The following is a 13,232-nucleotide window of genomic DNA, read 5'->3' as shown; positions in this document are numbered from 1 at the left end:
GTGACCCCAAACTTTTGAACGGTAGTGTATGTCTTGTACAACAGACCTTTACATTAAATGGTATGACCATTGGTAGACAATAGTAGATGAACACTGGACCTATATTTCATTAGTATTGAACAAAGCATAAATCACCAAATATATTGTACAGCTAAATCTTTGTCCCCTCTGGGTTGTTACTGTCTGAAATTGGACGTTGTACTGGTTTCCGGAATAAAAACACTTGCCAAATGAGTTAGGTATTTGTCTCTTTAATGGTGAAATCCAGTCTGGTGACGACGCAGTACACCAGCTACACATGACCTCTTCACGTTGCTTATACACTAGCGTAACAATCAAAAAGCATATCGGACACACGACGTAGACAAACAATACATTTTCGATTTTTTATTACCCATCATCCGTTGGGGCAAAACCCCATCAAAGTGCCCTTTTCATGTTTTTTTATCATAAGTGCTAACTTAGATATGATCAGACCACAGGTGAAGGCTATAGGACACATCTAACATAAATACAGTAACAAGCTCCAACCGGGGAGGGACATCCAAATGATCTAGTTTGACAAAATAGAAGTTATTATAGATGTCCCAAATAAAAACACTATTTACTATAATAATCAAGTATTTTATAGAGTGTAACACAATGGAGTAGGATTAGGAGTGAGACATATGGTAAAAGCACAGAGGACTCTTCATACACACAGCACTGCACAAAACTCTGCTGAGGTGGATACGCCACTATTTTGTTCGATTGCTTGACCAAGGAGGAGTGTTTAGTAAACTCCCGTCATCACCTAAACAAAGAGTCGCCATGCGCATGCACCAGTAGATTGGACCGCATTGAATACAAGCGTCTTGAATGTGAATAAATACAGCAGTTCCTTGCTTGACGTGTGTCAATCTGAGGCCCCTTCATTGAAATTGTTTTAATGAAAGGAATGGACGCAGGAATGAAAATTGCACAGCGCTAGCATACTAACCCACCTTAAATGGTTCTAACAAAACAGGCTGCCTGGTCTCGCTGATATTACATTGTTTAGTAGTCGTTCACCGGTAGAGCTGAGGCGTTGGAGAATGAGGAGTGAATGAATAAATGAATGAAAAGTGTGGTTGTGTGTGGAGAAAAGAAACGGGTTCAGGTAGCTCAAGCCACCAGAACAACACGCATAGTGTTGGTGTAACCGGACCCTGGACGCCAGCCGGTCAGGACGATGACAACGTCGCCCTCCTTGAAGAAGCCTCTGACCTTGCCTGGAAAGTAAACATACTGAGTCAATCACAACTGAGTCAATCACAACTTTGCAGTTGCACAGAATGGGTTGAAAACACCTTAACCTCTTAAGGCCCAAGCTGTTTGTTAACAAGCTTTTTTTATTTCTCTTTGCTATTTGGGCTTATTGCACCCTAATTAGAATAAAAACTAAGAATCATCTTTTGATATGATGTACTTAGTCCATAAGTAACAAACGTGTACTTCATGTTTAGTGACATGCTAGTTCTTATTTTTACACTTTTTTTTTTCCAAATTCCATTGTATGTTATACTCTTCTGACACCACCAGATAGCAGTATAAGTGTCCACATAAAGGCCTACTGAAACCCACTACTACCGACCACACAGTCTGATAGTTTATATATCAATGATGAAATCTTAACATTGCAACACATGCCAATACGGCCGGGTTAACTTATAAAGTGCAATTTTAAATTTCCCGGGAAACTTCCGGCTGGAAACGTCTAGGTATCATGACGTTTGCGCGTGACGTCAATGGTTGAAGCGGAAGTATTGGGACACATTGTATCCCAATACAAACAGCTCTGTTTTCATCGCAAAATTCCACAGTATTCTGGACATCTGTGTTGGTGAATCTTTTGCAATTTGTTTAATGAACAATGGGGACTGCAAAGAAGAAAGCTGTAGGTGGGATCGGTGTATTAGCGGCTGGCTGCAGCAACACAACCAGGAGGAGTTTGAGTTGGATAGCCGACGCGCTATCCGACGCTAGCCGCCGACCGCATCGATGATCGGGTGAAGTCCTTCATCGCGCCGTCGATCGCTGGAACGCAGGTGAGCACAGGTGTTGATCAGATGAGGGCTGGCGTAGGTGGAGAGCTAATGTTTTTAGCATAGCTTTGTCGAGGTCCCGTAGCTAAGTTAGCTTCAATGGCGTCGTTAGCAACAGCCATGCTAGGCTTCGTCAGGCGGTACAGCATTAACCGTGTGGTTACAGGTCCAGAGTTTGGTAGTATTGTTAAACTTATGTCTATCCTTCCAGTCAGGGGCTTATTTATTTTGTTTCTATCTGCATTTAAGCCTGATGCTATCACGTTAGCTCCGTAGCTAAAGTGCTTCGCCGATGTATTGTCGTGGAGATAAAAGTGACTGTGAATGTCCATTTCGCGTTCTCGACTCTCATTTTCAAGAGGATATAGTATCCGAGGTGGTTTAAAATACAAATCTGTGATGCACAATAGAAAAAGGAGAAAGTGTGGAATCCAATGAGCCAGCTTGTACCTAAGTTACGGTCAGAGCGAAAAAAGATACGTCCTGCACTGCACTCTAGTCCTTCACTCTCACGTTCCTCATCCACGAATCTTTCATCCTCGCTCAAATTAATGGGGTAATCGTCGCTTTCTCGGTCCGAATCGCTCTCGCTGCTGGTGTAAACAATGGGGAAATGTGAGGAGCCTTTCAACCTGCGACGTCACGCTACTTCCGGTACAGGCAAGGCTTTTTTTATCAGCGACCAAAAGTTGCGAACTTTATCGTCGATGTTCTCTACTAAATCCTTTCAGCAAAAATATGGCAATATCGCGAAATGATCAAGTATGACACATAGAATGGATCTGCTATCCCCATTTAAATAAGAACATTTCATTTAGCGGCCATAAGACCCCAATTCAGTAGTGTACACAATTTTGGAAATAAGAGCTAAAAGGTGCTGTCCACGCATGTGGCCACACAATTTTGGAAATGAGAGCTAAAAGGTGCTGTCCACGCATGTGGCCACTAAGCCTTTAGAGGCTAAAGGGGAACTGCACTTTTTTTTTTTTGTCTATAGTTCACAATCATTATGAAAAACAGGAAGACAGAAGTTTGTTTTTTTCCCACTTTCTAACATACAAAAATAGTCTCGTTCTCGGTGGCTAGCAATACAGTTAATGGGAGCAATCAATTCTACCGCTAAATCACTTTAAAAATGCATTCAAAAATCATGACCAATATTTAATTTGCGTTCCATAACCTGTATAATAACCAAACTGTAACAACATTGTTATTGTAAGAGCGAACACTGATGAACTCTTTTTTTTATTAGCGTACTAACACATCAGCGTGCTACAGTATTAGCCGTAAAAGCTAACTACGGCAAGAGATAAGCTAGCTTCTATGTCAGCAAGAAATGCGTTAAGAGTTTGTGATTCAATAAGACACTAATCTGTATCGACTAAAAAACATGATCACATTACATTATATTGTACATGGTAATTGTTATATATTGTATATATGATAGACATAATATATCAGTATATATAATATACTGTACATATATTATGTAAATATTACGTATATATGTTATATTTTATATCGCTATATTTAGTCTATTTATACCTGCATTGTCCTTTCCATCCTTACACTTTCCATCATTGTAACTGAGCTACTGTGTGGAACAATTTCCCTTGTGGATCATTGAAGTTTGTCTAAGTCTATTACAGTATCTGTAAGGTATTAGCTCACATTTCATGTTTTGTTTGTACACAGCTAGCCAGACAGCGTATGCTGTCATGATACACGCATGACGTGCTCAGCGTGTATCATGATCAATATAAAGTGTGACTCAGTCTGGTCCAGCTGGCCTCGGACGTTTTTTTCCGGTTAATTATGGGTAAGCAATCCATTTATGTTGAAATAGCTTGGCTTCAAGTTCCACATTTTGCAGCTTTGATTCACTCGACTTCCGTCTGCTCCAACGTCTCACTCTTCCTCCGTACTCGCCTTTAGAAGCAGTAGTTCAGCCTCCACAAATTCAGATTCTAAAAGATAAGGTTGTGAATCCTCATTTGTCCAAAAATAATCGTCGTTTGTTACCTGAATCTGCCATTAGTACACATGTGTGTTTGAAACCGGAAGTAGGAACAAAAGTTGTTGCTGCTACGGAAACGGAAATAAACGCACCCAAGAATTAGTTCCCGCAATTAATAAAATGACCAAAATACTGTAAATATTGTACATTTTACATATTGTTGTGAATGTGCCTGTTACTACATTATATACAGACTTGCAGTGTGTATACAATATGTTGATGGAGGGTTTTAAAGTTGTCTTAGAGGGCTTTGAAGGCTACAATGGTGACTTCCGTTAGCCGCATCTTGCAACCCTTTTTTATCATCTTTAAAATCTGATTAAAAAAAAAAAAAGATTAATGTTTTTGTCTCTTATAATGATTGTGAATGATAGTCAAAATAAATAAAGAAAGTGCAGTTCCCCTTTAAGGGAGTTAACACCTGTTCAAACTACAATTGTTCATAAAGTACACAGAACAAGAATTATGATCAACATCTTGAAACCCTTTTTTTTATTGAGACAAAGATTATTTATGTATTTAATATTTATTTGCTTACTATGGTATATTATTTATTTGTTCATTGTTCTGTTACAGAGAACAAGGAAATGGTGTAAAAAGGCTATGGTATGAAAAGGGGTAGGATTAAATAAGCTCTGCTTCTTCCTACTCCTTTTCGGACGTGCTGTAATGAAACAACTGGAATTGTGTGATGCATTACATTGTATCGTATGCATGTTCCAAATAAACTGAAACTGAACTGAAATACTATATTGACCCATATATAAAAAAGACAACCATGAATATAAGCCAACCTTTTTAAAATCACATTTTACAACAAAAAAATCTTGTTTTTTTTGTTGTTTTTTTTATAAACATGTTTTTGATAGACTGGTAGATTTCATTTATAAATTGTGTGATATTTTTGAGCTGCTTCATTAATCAACATTATCATTACTTTTATCGTAACTCAGCCACAGTTTGTTAAGTTGCCAATGGAGCTTCAGGACAAGATGTCACACATCCCAGCAAGCACCACAAAAAAACGTCAAAACTCCATATTGGCAGAAACTGCATTCCTGAAAGATGATACGAATGACAGCCATAAAACATACTACAAGCGAGCAGAAACAGATTATGTCTGTCGTGAACACTTCATACAAATTATGAAGTATTATTCTAGTGTAGAAAGGGGTTATATTCCGTACCTGATAAGGTTTCTGGCCTTTTTTGTTTGTTTATTAAAAGGGGATAGTGATTTTGCTTAGCGAAAACATGAAAGCTAAATACTGCTTACTCAAGCAATTCACAGCGGAAAACAAATGGAAAAAAAAAAATGCTGTAATGCTACGAGTTGCTGGGGAAAAAGAGGTCGTATTTGATCAACAAAATAAAGATAATTAGTTGACGTAAAGTTAATGAGGTAGTTGTGTATATATCCCATATACTGTAGATCTGAAACTTTGACCTTCACAACGGTTGACTCAAAAACACGTAGAAAGTACGCCAGGTACTTTATACAAGTTGGTTATATTTAATATGATATGTTTTGCGTTGCATCAATACCCGTGTGATTAAAATGTGCAGTGAACTCTGGTAATGGTATTAATTTACAATATGATACAGCAAACATTTCCAGTTTCCCATTACAAAATGTCCGAAAAGGAGTGGGAAAAAGCAGATCTCATTTAATTCTACCCCTATCCGTTTCATAGTTATTTTTAAAACATTTGTTTGTACTCAATCTGTAACACAGAGGATACATAAATACATGAATAAGTAAATAAATAATAGATAAATAATACAAATGTTTCTCATGAATAAATGATAAAGTAAGTCGTGACTCACATGAGATAAAATTATCTAATTTTTTAATAAGGTTCAATATGTTTATCGTGATTCTTCTTCCTTGTAAACACTTGAACAGTTTTTAAAGTGGATCATATTAGTTGATTTTTAGCTTAATCCATTCCATAATTTAATTCCACATACTGATACACTAAAGGTCCCAAGTCCATAGGAATGTTTTAAGTACTTTTCCAAAATGTTATATTTCTCCTCTTTCGCTGAGATGAATTGTTGTACATTATTGGGTAGCAGGTTATAGTATGCTTTGTGCATCATTTTAGCTGTTTGCAAATGCAACATACCATTGAATTTTAGTATTTTTGATTCAATACATAACGGGTTTGAATGTTCTCTATATCCAACATGATGTATTATTCTAACTGACCCTTTTTGTAACATTGTTAATGAATGAAGTGTACTTTTGCAGTTATTTCCCCATATTTCTACACAGTTACTCAGACATGGTAACACTAGCGGGCAATAGAGAATATGAAGTGATTTTTGGTCCAGGACATATCTTGCTTTATTCATTGTTGATGTATTTCTTGCCACCTTATGTTGTAGATTTTTTATATTAGATTTTGGTCAATGTCTACGTCGTCTATTTGTATTTGACTTTCTCTTCTGTTACCGAAACACATTATTTGTATTTTTTTTTTATCTTACTGATGTTTTTGTCGAACCATCTCTTTAATTTGTTCAATTCTTCTGTTATTATTTGTATTAGCTTCTGTGTATTCTCTTCTCAACAAATAATTGAGTGATAAGTCAATAATTGAGTGATAATGATAAGTCCTTTGTAATTTAAAAAATATTGTTTGTATAGAAATCGAACAATTTTGGTCCCAGTATTGATCCCTGGGATATATTTAGCGCTGTCGACGTATGGTCCCCTAGCTACACATATTGCTCCATGTTGGTTAAATAATTTCTTACCAAGTTCAAGACTAACCATTTGATGCCATACCATTCTAATTTGTTAAGATATTAATTCATTTTAGCTGCTTTTCTTGCCAAAAAGGTGATAAAAACACAACCAACCAGAGCTCTATAATCCTATTTTTGCAGTGTGTCTGCATCTTTCTAGGTCACCGGTGAATGTGAGTGAAAGGAAGCAAAGTTCTCATTTGCTTGGGATCCAAAAAAATAAATACAAATTAATATAAGACAAAATCTGTCTTTTTAAGACGTCTTTCGAAGGGAAAAATAAGCAATTAAAAATAGGGTATGTCAGTAACAAGTAGTAAAAATTACCCCGGTTTATAAAACATAACCTTCTGTTTCTAAGATGCAAAAAAAAACAAAAACTATTTTTTCCCTTATCCCTGCAGCCTTACAATGAAAAAAGGTGACATAAACCTTACCCATATCCATAGCAAAGTTGACACGCATGTCCACATCCTCGGCCCACACTTCATTAGCAGGTTTGGTGTAGAGGACCGGGAATATCCCGCGGTACAGGTGAGCCTGGCGGGCGGTTTGGGCATTACGGGTCACGGCCAGGATGGGGGCGCGGGGCCTGTACCTGGAAATCAGGTGGGCGGACCTGCAAAAGGTACACAGTAAAACTTAGCCGATTACAGTGGCTTGATTCTTATGTTAATGTTTCAGGTAAGTAAGAACCGGTTGTATTCAAAAGCTTTTCCAATGCGCCACTCGGCTCGCCTCTATGTTTTGGGGTCAAGCTTGCACCAGTTGGAATGCAAGACAACAATGGATGAGGGTCTCTTACATTTACTCCACAGCATTTGTCTGTTGGTAAGGAAACTAACTATCTGAGAGGCGTGAAAATTTTCAACTAGAGTCCAGAGTCAATGCAAGGAGCAACCAACAGTGGTTTACATCATACAGTATGTATGGTGTCGACTCTGCATATCTGGAATTTCCGGCTGAGCAGGTTCTAGAAGGAATATCTCATAATAGGTTTGTACCAATGAAAGCGTCACAAGTGCCGTGACGAGCCGAGTGTGTACTGTGCAGTGAAAAAGTGCTATTGGCAATGTTACACATGCACACTGTGACATGCGCTCACTGCAAAATCTATTATATTAATGAAACATACTTGTTAATCCAAATGCTCTCTCCTTTCACCCTATTTGACTGCGCACTTCATCACACACATTCATTCAAAACACAGTATTTGGACAAAAGTATAGGGACACTGGCCATGTTGACACCTTCAGGAATTAAGGTTACTTATTGTACCCCCTTTGCATCATACTTGGTTGAGCTTTAGTTTATTCCAAATGTGTTTATTAGGAGGCACTAAAAACACATAACAGGACAAACAGTGGCAGGCAAGTCCCTCTTAGGTTGGATAAAAAAAGTCTGAAAATATTTGTCAGTCTCCTGTATTGTACCCCCTTTGTATCATACTTGGTTGAGCTTTAGTTCATTCCAAAGTTGTTTAAGTTCTTTCACAACAAACTCATCCAAACAAGCCTTGAGGGACTCTACAATTTGAAGCATTCAATTTTCTAAAGATTAAGACTGAAATAAAGGTGTTTCTCCTGACTTGTGTCCATAAAATGTGGGGATTAGATGCACAGACTTTCCAAGTCATCTGGTGCAGAAGGGCAAAAGAACCAGGAGGGGGCGTGGGACAACTTACCCTCTTTGACACAAAGGGCATCCCTCTTGTCTTACCTCCCAGTCTTGGTGAGTACAATAATGGCACTAGCGCAGCACTTGAAAGACGACTCCACGGCACCGACTGCCACCGCCTCGGACGGGTCTCTGGTCAGGTGGGTGTGTCGCCTCAACTCCTCAAACAGCTGCCTGTGGAAGGTGGCCGCCTCGGCCTCTCGTGCTATCTGAGCCCCAGAGAACCAATTTTGGAAGGGTGAGGAAGGAAGGGGGTGACTTTCTGTCACACATCACCACCACATGTCATTCACACAGCTGGTAGGGGCTGGATATCACTCCACAGCGTCTTGTTAGCTTTACAATGTTTTTTTAAATAGACAACCAAGAAAACAACTTGCAGCTTTATTAAAGTGATGACCAGCCTCTCCCAGGTTCCTGCAAGTCCCTGTCTGGCCCTACTCTTCCCTTTTGCAGCGCCGACAACAGCGTTTTTTTTTTGTACCTGCAAGAAAGAAAAAGAAAAAAAAAACAAGGCAGCCGGCCTACCTTCCGGAACCCGTGAGCACAATGATCGCAGAGGCCAAGCTCTTAAACGCGGCCTCGACTGCGCCAATTGCAATGGCCTCAGCGGGGTCTTTGCAGTACGGCGTGGAGCGACGCAGGTCCTCAAACACCTGACGATGGAACATGGCGGCCTCGGCTTCGCGAGCGATCTGGTGAGCGAGCGAAGGCATGATGCAACAGGCCAAAACGTCCCCACGACACACACACAGAGGATGGTGAAAATAAAGGAAGGACAGGAAACCAAAATATGTTAAAAAGCACAAAAAGGCAAACAAACACAAGGTGTATAATTAACTTTTGGGAAGAAGGAGAGAAATTGGAGAACATAATATTAACACCATAAACTCCAACACAAGCCTCTATGATTCATTCAAATGTGATTTAAAAACATACAGAGCTAAAGTACTAGTAGAATGGAAAAACTAAGTAACTTTATATGCATAATTGTTTTTCACTGTATCTTTTAAACAAAATCCAATTGTACTCAGTACCCACAAAGTATGTGAAAATACAGTCTGTACATCACAAAATGCCACAATTTCAGAATTTAATTTTGAATATTTGCTCTGAATATCTTCGGCATTTTTTGTCGATTCGTGGTCGGATGACAGGATGGGAATGCTTCTGCACTACGACCATATTGGCAGATCAGTCATACTGGAAATATGCAATAATTGGAAAAAGATGTGTTGTTTATCATTCACAATCCTTATAAAAGACAAGAACACATATGTTAGGCTTTTTTAATGCATTTGAAATCATAAATAAATAGCTCCCTCGGTCCTACCTAGTCACCAAGCAACGCTGTTGATGCTATAGTGTTGCAATAAAGCTTCACTCCTTTATTACTCAGCTTCTAAAACTTATTGCTCATCCGCTTAGAGTTCGGTTAAAAATTAAAGGTTCTGGATCATAATTGTTCCCAAAGTAATCGTTGTTGGCTCTCACAAAGTCTGCTTAATTAGAATTGTTGTTGATGGGGAAGGGATATGTGGTTTCGAACTCTACATCACAGATCATATGACTGGCTTCCTCATTATCTCTCAAAATGGCTCAGGAATCTCTGTGAGATTGATACTATTTTGATCAGATCTATTTATTTGCAATGATACTATTTTGATCAGATCTATTTATTTGCAAACTTTAAAAGTCTTTTGGTGTCATAAATCAGATATTGCTTCAACATAGAGGCAACATGTTTTTCCATTCTACTGATCTTTTAAAGCAGAATTAATGACTGCACAGCCACTGTAAAATATAATAAAACATGAGCCTACAACACTGCGCACAAACATTAAAAACACATAAGTAGTGTGAAACTCAAAGGAAGAAATGACAGAAGCTTAAAAAGGAGGTTTGGACATTTTCCTAGTTTTCACTTTGTGGTTTCGGTTTAGTTACACGCAGAAGCACACGGCATGCACACCTAAAAGGCAGGTGTGGAAGTACATTGCTGAGTCGAAGCCAGGCTGAGCAGAGCCAAACAGGACAAGCAGGACATCCATGCTGATGGTGAAAACATCATGCGGCAAACACTTGACAGGCATTTACTGATCAAAGCGCACATGTAGCACATTTTATCAATCAATCAATCAATCTTGCTATTATGAGCAGCAGGTTAAAAAAATATGTTGTTCAAATCTCACTGAGTATTTTCATTTACTGCAAATGATTTTAATCCAAGTGTTGAAATGGGGGTTATATTTTCAGTGTGTGTTTGGGCACATGCAATGTTATACTGCACCTATAGCTTTAATTCCTAGATGGTAAATGGCATTTTTGGCAAAGCTATGAAATTAAGTTTAACTTCTACAGTTCAATGATGTGCCGATCGATTGGCCACCGATCAGTATCGGCAGATTTTCGCGAAAAGTGTCTGATTGGGTAATGCCGATTAATGCTGTTCAACGCTGATCACCTCTGGCCGATATAGTAATATATTTTTAATCAGTCGACTGACAAAGACGGCTCTGAGATAATTGTACATTTCCATACAGTGTGGAGACGCTTCCCCCTAAATTAATAACAATCACCTCCATTACGGCAAATAAACTGCAATTGTTAGTATCTTAAGTATCATTATTATGTAACATTATCCCTGGAGGATGAGGCTAACCACCGAGTAAGAACAAGTCAGTAGCAGGCATGCTAATTGCTAAGCTAGCTTGAAACAACAACTTTGTTCAAGTTAAACTGTTTAAATGAATGTAAAGATAGATAAAATTGTAGTTTTTGCTTTTTAGTTATTGTGTTCTATTGTTTAAATATTGTGTTGATATTGTTAAAATGTCAATAGAAGTCACATGAACAAATTAAAACATGTGATCTATATTGGCCGATCTCACTCATTGAAGATCGGTACCGGAATCGGCAGCATAAAACCCTGAATAGAACATGCTTATCGCATGCTGATCTATTTTGTTTTGTTTTTTTAATTTCTATACATGTGTTGGTGTATACCGTATTTTTCGGACTATAAGTCGCTAGAGTATACGTCGCACCGGCCGAAAATGCACAATAAAGAAGGAAAAAAACATACGTCGCACTGGAGTATAAGTCGCATTTTTGGGGGAAATTTATTTGATAAAATCCAACACCAAGAATAGACATTTGAAAGGCAATTTAAAATAAATAAAGAATAGTGAACAACAGGCTGAATAAGTGTACGTTATATGACGCATAAATAACCAACTGAGAACGTGCCTGGTATGTTAACGCAACACATCATGGCAATAGTCATTCAAATAACTATAACATATAGAAAATGCTATACGTTTACCAAACAATCTGTCACTCCTAATCGCTAAATCCCATGAAATCTTCCTCCCCGGTGTCGCCTCTGGTATGTCCTTTCTTTCTGCTGCTCGATAGCCGTTCTCTGCTGCATATTTCACTACGTCCAGCTTGTAATCTGCAGTATCTGACTTCCTTTTCGGTGGCATTTTTGTTCAGTCCTTCTCAGTTTTTATAAGTTACCGCCAATGTTGAAGTGATCCATTTTAATAGCTACGGCAGTAGCATATAGCAATTGGCATCTCATGACTCACAATGCACTTCTGCCATGACCCTCCCCCGCCGAATTCTTATTGGTTGACGTGTGAGTGACGATTGCTGACGTGTGTGCGACGATTGCTGCCATTTGCTTCGTCTCTTACGCAAATGAGATAAATAATACTATTTGATATTTTACGGTAATGTGTTAATAATTTCACACATAAATCGCTCCAGAGTATATGTCGCGCCCACGGCCAAACTATGAAAAAAACTGCGATTTATAATCCGAAAAATACGGTACCTAAAAGCAAAAACATTAAAAAAATAACTGTCACTGTCCAAATACTTGTAGACCTTCCAATGGTTGTCAGGTTTACAACAAGATTGAGAGCAAAATATGTTCAGTATTGAGGTGTTACAAAACCTTTCATCAGTAGTGTATATGTAGTCATGTGGCTAGATTATTATGATGAATACAAAGACTGATTCATCAATTGACTGCCATTTAAGCAGAAGAGAAGGTCAATACAACACGTTCTTTTAAGTAGAGGAAATGTTAACTAAAGCAGGAACTGCTTTAGTTACTAATGTAATGTGCAACTTGTTCACTTCAGGGGGGTTTTAAAATAATATGAGAGTAAGTTTATTTGAATAAAATACTCCTTGTGTACAGGGAATATCTGGATTCTTATCCTCTTGGTTAAAATTTGGCAGCCTTCTCGACTGACCAAGATACTCTGTTGCGATTGGTTACAGTTCGACCAAAGCATTCCAGGATGGTTGGGCAAAAATGCCAAAAAGTCAGACCGAAAGTGAATGTAAAGATGTCCTTCAACCATTTGGAGTAGAGGCATGGTTTTTCGCTCTTTAAAAAGGAATGGAAGCAATTAATAATGGATTTCACTACCTGAAAGTAACCAGCAGAGGGTGCAAGTAACTAAAAACTATTGTAATTGGTAGCAAGATTTTTTTAAATGACATTTTCCATTTAGGAATTGCAGCAATCTCTTGAAAACTGTTCAATATTTAACATTTCTGGCCAAATGTCTATCCCTACTTCTGACCCTCATTTTGTCATTATAAAAAGACAGAATCATGCCACGTGAGAAAATTAGAAGCGGGTAGCTGAATATTATTAAAGCATAGTATTTAATAGAGAAATTAATATAACTATTACTAAC

General features: G+C 38.2%; 1 protein-coding gene across 3 annotated transcripts in view; it reads right to left on the bottom strand.

Moving 5' to 3' along the window:
- Positions 1–231: 231 nt before the first annotated feature.
- pkma (pyruvate kinase M1/2a) overlaps positions 232–13,232 on the bottom strand; it is a 36,101-nt gene continuing 23,100 nt past the window's right edge. For 2 of the 3 annotated variants that reach the window (XM_062023989.1, XM_062023975.1), the window contains exons 9-11: positions 9,040–9,206; positions 7,272–7,453; positions 232–1,250 (exon numbers count right to left, since the gene is read on the bottom strand). In XM_062023989.1, coding sequence (XP_061879973.1) covers positions 1,144–1,250; positions 7,272–7,453; positions 9,040–9,206 — 456 coding nt within the window. In that variant the 3' untranslated portion in view covers positions 232–1,143. Of the gene's footprint in view, positions 1,251–7,271; positions 7,454–8,553; positions 8,721–9,039; positions 9,207–13,232 lie in introns of all 3 variants that reach the window. The other variant, XM_062023982.1, reaches the window with a different exon arrangement.

The sequence above is a fragment of the Entelurus aequoreus genome, linkage group LG02 (assembly GCF_033978785.1).
Source record: "Entelurus aequoreus isolate RoL-2023_Sb linkage group LG02, RoL_Eaeq_v1.1, whole genome shotgun sequence".
In the NCBI taxonomy this organism is placed as follows: domain Eukaryota; kingdom Metazoa; phylum Chordata; class Actinopteri; order Syngnathiformes; family Syngnathidae; genus Entelurus; species Entelurus aequoreus.
Note: the sequence above shows the minus strand (reverse complement) of the source record. Positions and strands in the feature narration are given on the sequence as shown.